We start from the raw sequence: 10,146 nt of genomic DNA on the forward strand, positions 1-10,146 counted from the left end.
TTAAAGAGCCTTGTAATGCCCCTGAATTTTTGATTCAGCTCTAGGAATCACCCTTCACCTTAGAGATTTCCTACTTGAGTCCAGCAGGTCTCCTGGGACATGTGACATGGAAGTAAATTAGATCCATTTCCCACTCCCTCAAGAAAACTGAAAATATGCTTCACCTCATGTACTGCTGTTTCTATATGACACCCTAGAACAGTGTCTCTCACGCTTTGCTATATCATAACCCTGTTCTAGTAGAAGACAGTGGTCAGACTCACTTCCTACCTTGTCATAAAGATGGGTGATCGTATCCCCCATGCCAGGACTAAATGCAGCTTACAAGTTGAGAACACATATCTGGAAGGTACTTGGAGAATGGCAACATATTGTGCTCGTGGAGGGAGAACAAAACATCACAAGTATCATGCTTCTCCTATTACAAGAGTATGCGTATGGCAACTATGGACAGTTTTCACTTATTTTTATAAAGGAAACCCTTACCAGGGAGGAGTTCTCTCACTGGTTGCACATTGAGACAGACATTGCATTTTTTTCCCTATTGATTTGAACGGGATGTGTCACACACAAGTCAGATGCTCAACTGCAGATGCCAGGAAGTTGCCATTTCCAAAATCAACTACTATGGGCAGATTGCCATCCCCATAACAAATCTGAACAGCCATCTGCTTACTTTGTACATTAAATATCACAATAAAGATTTAACTGCAAAACCACAGGAGATATTTAAGTTCTTGTTCAAGACAACATTTCCTATTTTTGTCACTTGGCTGCAGCAGTCATTTCCAATTGTAAAATAGAAAAGACTAGAATAAAAAAAATTCTCAAACAAAATAAAATCAACAGAAAAAATGGTCCTACTTCAAATATTCACAGCAATACATTTGACTATTCAGTTTGATTAAAAATCTTCTGTTACCCTTATTCAACAGTAACAAATTTTGGTTAAAAATTAATAAATAAGAGATTAACTGCTCCGTCGCAATTATTGAGGACCTTAAGAAGGAAAAGGGTGAAAGGATCAGGAAATCTCTTCTCTAAAGATCTCCAAATATTTCAGTCCACTGGGGATGGATAGATCTGGCTTCCCATAAGAGAAGGGTAAATTTTTGGTTCATAGCCCACTGTTTCCAATTTTAGCCACTTACATAACAATAAAGAGAGATCTTCTATATATAACTCTTATTACAAAAGTACATTACGAAGTCACAAAGTCAGCAGAAGTTTCCTTTAAAAATTTCAAACAATTTCTGTTTATGTACATGTTTAATCTTAATTTCAGAGACCCAAATCAGGACACAATATTTAAAGTCTGCATAAAAATATTAACATAATGCATTAAGTACAAGTTGCATACTTGAGTACAATTTGTATCCAGTAACTCAAAATACTCAATGTACAATTTGAGCAACTTAACATTGCTGCAAACCTTTGCAATTCGTGACTTGGAAATGTTATTTATAACCTTAATGTCAATGTGTTACTAATTTAATCCAAACTAGACACCATGTACAAGGATAACAATTTGTACTCCAGAGTTTTCTTGGGACCATAGAGTAAAACCTCCACAAGTTCTTCTCATTTTTCTAACCACACAAAATTACAAGATACTAAAAAGAATTTTAATACAGTAGACCCTCTGAATTATGCAAAGGTTGGGTGCCTGTGCAACCTTGCGTAACTCAAATTTTGCACAAACTGGAAGAGCTGGGAACCAGGCAGCAGCTCCCAGCTCCCCACCACTCCTGGGTACTGGGAAATTGCTCTTGTCAGGGGCAGCAACAGCTGGGCAGTTTTCCTGCTTCTCTGAGTGGCAGGGAGCTGGCACCTCGCAGCCTGGAACCAGGCTCCAGCTCCCCACCACTTAAAGTCACGCTAAGCTGAGATACACACAAGTTGAATGTGTGCATCTTGGTATCCTACTGTACAATGAGGTAATTTTAACAATGTCAGGCAAAAATAGTAACCTCAAATAAGTATTAAATAAAAGTATACTCTTATTACACAGCACGGAAGTGAAAAGAGATTATGCTTACTCTCACCCGGATTTGTTACAATGAAAGGGGGGGAAAAAAACGTGGCCCATTAATGCAATATGGTCCTTTACTGCATCAAACATCCTCCCCCTCAAACCAAGAAAAATAGTATTAAGGGTAATAAGGTAAATACTTTTAAATGCAGGGAGGGGGACAAAGTGCATTTGTGCACAATTTTATATCTGAATTCTAGCCATATTCAAGGCAGTAAACAAAGACTAAATAACACCACACAATTGTGTAAGGAGAGAGTCCGATGACAGTAATTTTTCTGCTACATTATAGAGCAGAGGTTGGAAACCTCTGAGACACATTGCCAAAATTAGACCTTTTAACCTCTAAGTATGGTCAGAGTGCCGGTGATATTTTTAAAAGTCACTAACAGTCTTACTTAGAACAGCTTCATTAACAAATAAATTTAGATGCACAGCTTTACCATTTAGGTGGTGGTTGGTAGCAAGAGCTAGTCTTCTGTTAATTCACAAGAGGCATGGCTTTGAGCACACTTCCAACTACATAGAGGATGGGCAGGGCTGAGCTCCTGCTTCTTGTGCCAATTAAAATCAGCTTGCATGCCACTTTGGCACCAGCGCCAGGGGTTGCTGACCCATTACAGAGCCTTAAGCACCTTTTCACAATACAAAACAGCCAAAGACCACCTGCAATAGCATCAAGAAGTCAGACTGCACAGATGCAAAAGAATCTCCAGGTCAGTATCAGCTGCTGTGGGTTAGCACCTGCAACTGGATCTACATGCGTGGAAGATGCCTATGAATGGAGCTAGCAGAAGGATGTAGGCTTTTAGGATTTAATGTAAATTCAATGGCCCTTGTAACAGGTCCTATATACTAATGGACAAAACTCTTGAGTATTTTGTTAATATTATCATTTCTTCCTTCCTGGGTATGGTCAGTGCTTCTCTCCCTTTTCCCCCTTTGTGGCCTTGTGAAATATATAATTTTCTTAAGAAGATACTTACCTGCATTTAAAATACTGTATTCCTTCATGGCTGCCATTATGCTTTCCTCTTTGAGGATTGTCCCATTCTACTCCAAGCCAAAGTCCTTAAAATAATAACCACAACAACATTAATTCAAAAATATTAAGGTTTAGAGATTCAAACATTTTATGTACACTATGTGACATTGGAATACATCAGTTTCTCTGTAGAAAAAGATCATAACCAATTCTAGAATAAAGTCTGCTTACAAGTCCATCTGTAACTCTGGGCTTCAAAAACTGATTTGACCTAAAAGTTGCCACCCTTGTTTGAAGGCAATGAAAATGTTTCTGCAAATTTTTTCCTCTACTTCTCAAAATGTATGGTTATTAATGCTTTCACCAAAAGCTACATTCTGGATAACATTATTAAATGTGCAACTGTTAAGGAACGACTAAGAAAGTATCAAGCTTCTGGAGCGAGAGAGATAACGGAGCATGGAAAGGGATCCAAGGCTATGCAGAGTCCTACAGAAAGGCCAGGAGAGGGACTGTTGTCTCTCCTTCCCCAAGGCTACAAAGAGGATTCTGTACCAGCACAGAGACTCCTCGAACTTTACAACGGTTACTAAAGTTATGCATCCATTTTCTCTCTCTCCTGGGCTAATGAGAGAAAATCACTGATATAGGAGGAGATTTAGCCCAGGATGTTGTTAATCAGAAAGATCCCTCAAAATTTAAATAATGTCAAAAAGTATTTTGTTTAGGAAATCACATACCCCAGCTTTGTATAAAGCTCTAACACACAGAGAGGGTTCTGGAAATACCACCTACTTTTGCTGTTTGTGTAAGAGATAACAAATTCAAGAAAATTAATTTTAATCTAGCAACAGATTCACAGATATTCACCCTAGTCCAAGTCCCGTTCTCTTCCTTCAGCATTCCGTAGCTACCTAGCCAGTGACTACTTTCTAAGAGAGAAATGTTTTTTTCCAGAGTACAATTTCTAGAACTGGTACAGCCTAGATAGCATCACCCCATGTTAAAGGATGGTGAGGAAGAAAATGATCTTACAATTGTGAGACTTTATTTAGGATAAGAAGAGTAGTACACACATAGTGATCACTATCCTAAGAAGATGACTTTGCTATAAGGGCAAAGCTTCTAGTTACTGAACTCAATTTCTCCCATTGCTAAGCAACTGTTAAGACTATCACATCAGTTACTTTAAACATATAGATATACACATACACACACACCCCCCTTGCGATACGAGCACAATTGGTTCTCAACTTTCTGCTTGTAGGTGAAAACTCGTAAAAGGGACACTAAATTCCCATTAAAATACAACGTAAAGTCTCTAATTCCCAGTGCTCAGGGAAGGAGTGGCAGCAGGTGGCGCTGCTTTTGAAAAGTAAGTGAACCTGTGGGGGTGCCGGGGGTGTTAAAGGTGGGGGGCAGTTTGGGGCCATGAGTGGGAGGGAGGGTTAAAACTTGGTGGTGGGTTGGGTCCGTGGGAGAAGTTGGGGGTTCAGGCTGCTGCAGGCTGGGTCCATGGGGCGGGTGAGGGGATTAAGGCTGATGCAGGTTGGTGTGCAGGCCTGCAGGGGGAGTCAGGCTGCGGTGGGTTAGGTCTGCAGGGCTGGCAGGAGGGTGGGTCAGGGTGCCGCAGGTTGGGGCCACTGGGCACCAGGCTGCCGCATTTTAGGTCTGCAGAGCTGGCAGGGGGTCAGGTTGCCAAGGGTTGGGGCCACGGGGCCAGCGCCTGGCTGCTGCAGCTTGGTGCTGCAGGGCGGGGGTCTGGATGCCATGGAGCAGGGGTTTAAGCCTGTGGCGGGTTGGGTCTGCAGGGCCGGCGGGGGGGGGCGTTAAGCCTGCGGCAGGTTGGGTCTGTGGGGGAGTCAGACTACGGCAGAGCCACAGGGAGGGGGTTAGGCTCATATTAGCGGGCTGAGTTCACTTGTTGAATGAACTAAGGTAAATAAATGTGTTACTTGTTAAACAAGTGCTTTACTTACGAGTACTGGCTTAAGCAAGGGATGAGTGTATTATACCTCAGGTATTAGCAAACCTTTGAAAATTCTAATACTACTGGGACTGTACTGAAGCTAGCTGTATTTTGCAAAACAACCAGCGCCAATCTGCACCGATTAATAAACAAACACAGATAACAAATGGCAGTAGGTTCTGCAGTTAGCACTCTCATACAAAATGTAACTACTACTTTTACAAAACATTAACGTTACCTGTTGTGGGAGGAACGCTTCCAGCATACCGCACAGTTGCGTATTCTGTATCACATAAGATTCTTCGACCAAGCACGTCAGAAGGCAGACTATTAGTCATTGTGAGGAAGCTGGCATCCAAGATCCTTATTTGAAGATCTGGAGAAAGGGAAACAACACTGTTGACCCAAACCAAAAATTTTAATTTAAAACCACCAGTGTGTATTTGTCATCATCCCCAATCTCTTCTTAAGAGACAAGAAAAAGTTCTTGTGTCACGGCAATATCTTTCAGTGTGGCAAACACCGATTCTCCCCACCAACACACTCCATTTTTTTTAATTGTTATTGGAATAACTATGCAAGTGACATTTACTACTAAGCAAGTTCTTTACTTATTATAGGCTGCAAAAATAAAATGGTTCCCCAACTAATTCTACTTTTCTAAAGACCATCATGTGGATTTTACTCCCGATTTTCATGTCTCCAGCAATTCAGAAAACTTCATACAGTTATTCAGACTGACCCTCTAATCCAGTGGTTTTCAACCTGGAGGCCCACAGATTGTGTGTAAGGGGTCCACAAAAGAGTAGTTGTTACAACTAGGGATGGTAAAGTGTAACCTGTTTAGCAGTAAGCCTCATCCTAAAACAGATGAGGCTTACTAGTTATGGTAAACCAGTACAGGCTGGAGCAGGTCCAGTCTGCTGCAGGAAGGAGGTTGTTCCAGCACTGCAGGGCTGTGCCAGGGACCAGCCAGGTGCTGGCCCTAGAGAAGTGGGGCACCTGCAGAGATGGGAGGGGAGGCTGCTGCAGCCTATGAATTAAAAGAAGAGCTAAATCCAGGCAACTTTTCTTTTCTTTTTTGCTTAGGGCAGATAAGGTGTGTCACCCTATCCCACCCCATACTGGGATGGGGACAGTAAACTGACCAGCATATCGTGACAAACAACGACACATAGTGGTGCGAGTTACGTGGATCCCATCCACACCCCACACTGTACCCAATACCTGTCAGCCCCGAGGGTGTCACGGGGCCGCACCCGGGGACGCGGAAGCAGCTCCAGCGATGGCCACGCGAGGTGCCGATGGGGATTGAGGCGCGACCAGGATCGCACCAGAAGCACGTTTTCCAGTTCTCCCTGGAGCCCGAACCACGCGCAGCGCCGTGCACCCCGCGCAGGCAGCCAGGCCCCCGGGGGTCGAGTCTGCGCGAGGCCGCGCTCCTTGGGAGCCAACAAGCAGCTGGTACTGGGCCGCCGTGGGGTGGGGGAGGGGAGGGGAGGGGGCGGTGGCGCGTTATCACCTCGCCCGGCGGCCGCCCGCTAAAAGGTGCAGGGGCGGCGGCTCGGGGCCTAGGGCTCCCCAGGCCGGGCGCTGCTCCCTGGAGCCGGCGACAGCCGCTCCGTCTCCCCTGCCCGGCAACACGCCGCCGCAAACCCCGCGCGCCCCCGCCCGAACCCCGCCGCTCGCACCCCGCTAGCAGCCAAATGACCGGTACCTGCTCTCCCACCAGAGGGCTCGCGAGCCTCCCATCCACACCCGGCGGCCCTGCCCCAAACGGAGCGTCACAGCCCCTCAGCGCCTTCCCATTGGTTCGAAGCTCGCAACTTCCTCCCCCTCTTCCGCCAGAACCGCCCATCGGTGCCTCAGCGGCTCCCGGGTTACGTAGTTCTATAGCCATTGCAAGGCTAGCCCGTTGTGGCAAGTGCTATGAGTAACGTCCCGCACTGTGCTGCAGTATCTGCAGAGCCCGAGCTGTTGTTGGAGCGATGACCACTCCGAGGACGTACACGAATGTGTAAAGCTGGCGAGGAGGATGCTGGCTGCACTCCATGCTTTGTACACTGTGGAGCACCAGTTTTGGTGCTATGAAACCAGCTCAGACTGGTGGGACTCCATTATTCTGCAGATCTAGAATAATCAGTTAGTGACTACAAAACTTCTGCTTGCATAAGGCCACTTTTATGGAACTTTCTGAATTGCTTTCCCCTGCCCTGAAGCAATGCAATACTAAACAGACCTGCGCTGACAGTTCAGAAGCATGTGGCAATAGCTCTATAGAAGCTTGCAACCCCAGATAGCTATTGGTCAGTGGACAATCAATTAGCACTGGGCAAAGCTACAGCGGGGGCCTTTGTCATCCAGGTACCTAAGGCAATCATTATTTTTCTGCTACAAAAGACAGTGACTCAGGGAAATGTGCAGGACATAGTGGATGGTTTTGCCATGTTGAGGTTCCCTAACTGCAGTGGGGCAATACATGGAATGCAAATCCCTCTCTTCGCACTGGACCACCTTGTCACAGAGTACCTGAAAAGCAAGGGGTTGACAATTCAGGTGTTGGTGCATCACATGACAATGCAGGTGTTGGTGCATCACATGGTGCATCATAAACGTGGGATGGTCAGAAAAGGTGCATGACGTGCGCATACTTAGGAACTTTTGTCTGTTAGAAAGCTGCAGAATGGAACTTTCTTTCCAGACCAGAAAGTCACCATTGGAGATGTGGAGATGCGAATAGGAATTCTGGGTGACCCAGCTGACCCCTTTTTCCCTTGGCTCATGAAGCCATACACAGAAAGCCTGGACAGTAATAAGCACCAGTTCAGCTACAGGTGAGCAAGTGCAGAATGATACCAGAATGTGCATTTGGCTGTTCAAAAGCCAGGTTCAGGAGCCTCCTGACACTGTGAGGTGGCAGCCAAGGCAACATTCCCCTCAAGGTGGCAGCTTGCCATGAGCTTCATAATTTATGTGAAAGTAAAGGGGAAACTTTGTTGCCAAGCTAGAGGACAGGGGCAGATCACCTAGTCAGTAATTTTGAGAAGCCAGACACCAGGACAGTAAGGAGAGCACATCAAGGGCCACTGTTAATCGGGGTGGTTTGGAAAACAGCTTTATGAATGAGACAGTGACATGACAGTCATTTCTGTTGCTCTTAAAGAGGTACCCCCTGAATGTGTACTTACCTGTAACAACCCTGGCCCCAGTGCAACACAAGCAATAAAGATGCTGTTTTTTGAGCTTCTTTATTTTCATGTTGCACTGCTTTTTCCTCCATGCCCCGTGAAATCTTGGAATATATGTCTGCCTTTCTTTTGCTGCTTTTCCCAGCACAGACTCATCTCCTGTTCCCCCAGAAATGAGGTCCTGGATCTCCTTATACTCCATGCTGTAGCTCATCTATGACCCTGGGAATCTGTGGCCAGATGTGCTGCTTAGGTGTGTCACCTGCCCCAGCAACCATACTGGACCACATGGAAAATTAAATTCAAGTTTCCCAAGACTGCTGCCTGCACACCTGAGCTGTGTCTACGCATGCACAAAACATCAAAATATCCAGCCCTCTTTCAAAAGAACGGGAGGAGCATCTACACGTGTAACACGTTCTTTTGACAGAAAATCGAAGGAATGCATAGCAGACGTCAAAATCTGAACTCAATCCTGTATCAAGAAGAGTGCCCCCTTTGAAAAAACTGTTTCAAAAGAGTATATGTGTAGATGCTCCATGGCCCGCTCTTTTGAAAGAAGAGTCCGTCCGCCATGGCGCTGGCCAGTTGGAGCACGGGGACTCTCCAACCTGCATCACCAGGGCTCTATGATCCCTGCATTTGGCCACCCTTAAAGCAACATGGATGCAGGAACCCTGTCGCAGGAAGCTGAGAGCATGCTAGGTACAGCCCCAGCACGCGCTCCCCCAGAACACCCTCTGCACAGCCCCGGAGCAGTGGCAGAGACCAATGGCCAGTAGCCAGCCCCAGGACCCCCCTTAGAGCCATCACCGAGCTCCCAGGGGCCCAGGGGCAAGAAAAAAAAAGGGCCCCCTCCTGCACGGAGCAGGAGCTGAGAGACCTGCTCGGGTTATGGAAGGAAGAGGAGGTGCTCCATGAAATAGGGGTGAACTGGCGAAACACCACCGCATTCACTGCCTGGCCTGAGGGTTCCTCCTGACAGGCCACCCAGAGTATACTGCAGAACAAGTCCCCAGTAAAGTTAAAGAATTGCACCAGGGCTATGTCTGGGGCTGGGACCAGGCTGACTGCTCTGGGGCTACTCCAGCAATGAGCCCCAATTACAGGGAGCTATGGGGCATCCTGGGGCCCCGGGACAGGTTCCAACCCCCCAGCAGTCCTGGTTACATTGGCGGATGACCCGCCCGTGGAGGCAGAGGAGCAGCCCGGACCGGGGACACAGGAGGCCAAGAGCACAACAGAGTGATCAAGTGAAGAGAGGGACTTCACCGTCTATATCCCCTGCTACTCATCCAGCCAGGTGACCAGGGCATCCCTGGACATCACTGAGGGATCCTTGGGTACGTACACAGCGGGGCACACAGCCCTGTCCACAGGTTGCGGGTGATGCACCAGCCAGCCAGCTGCACATAGGACCAGTGGTCCCAGGCCACACGCTTTCTGGGCTGATGTGGTACACGGCACCTCATGATGGCCTGCCAGCGATGGCCAGCACCTGCTCCCGGTAGACAGCACCGTGAGCCACACACGGGACGGTGGGTAGTCAGGGCTGGACAGCACCCCAGGGACCACTCCACATGGGCCGAGGACCCCCGACTTGCCCAAGATGCCCCCTGGCCACTGCACTGTTGGATGGGATGCTGGCCCCGGGAGGGGGGTGGGTAGCTTGAGGGTGAGGGATGCTGGCCCCAGGAGGGGGTCAGGTACCTCAACTGGGAGGGATGCCGCCCCATAGTCATGCCCCCACAGGCCATAATACAGTACCAACACACTATCCTCCTGTCCATAGAGCTGCACCATCTGAGGACCAGGAGAGCCCCCAATGGATGTGGAAGGCACCCCAGCCCCACCCCACATGGCACGCTGTTGGGACCACAGCCAGAGGGCCCCTGGGCATTTGGAGGAGGATCCAACCAGCCACCACCAGGCCAAGGTATCCAAGTGGCACCTTCAGCTCGCAAAGTCTGAG

General features: G+C 47.5%; 1 protein-coding gene across 3 annotated transcripts in view; it reads right to left on the bottom strand.

The window, feature by feature from the left end:
- Positions 1-6,795, bottom strand: part of TBCE (tubulin folding cofactor E) — a 54,183-nt gene extending 47,388 nt beyond the window's left edge. The window contains exons 1-3 of one of the 3 annotated variants that reach the window (XM_074990142.1): positions 6,704-6,795; positions 5,225-5,362; positions 3,019-3,103 (exon numbers count right to left, since the gene is read on the bottom strand). In XM_074990142.1, the coding sequence (XP_074846243.1) occupies positions 3,019-3,103; positions 5,225-5,324 (185 nt within the window). In that variant the 5' untranslated portion in view covers positions 5,325-5,362; positions 6,704-6,795. Of the gene's footprint in view, positions 1-3,018; positions 3,104-5,224; positions 5,363-6,213; positions 6,679-6,703 lie in introns of those variants that run through there. The other 2 variants (XM_074990143.1, XM_074990141.1) reach the window with 2 other exon arrangements.
- Positions 6,796-10,146: the final 3,351 nt, after the last annotated feature.

The sequence above is a fragment of the Carettochelys insculpta genome, chromosome 3, assembly GCF_033958435.1.
Source record: "Carettochelys insculpta isolate YL-2023 chromosome 3, ASM3395843v1, whole genome shotgun sequence".
NCBI classification, from domain to species: Eukaryota; Metazoa; Chordata; order Testudines; family Carettochelyidae; genus Carettochelys; species Carettochelys insculpta.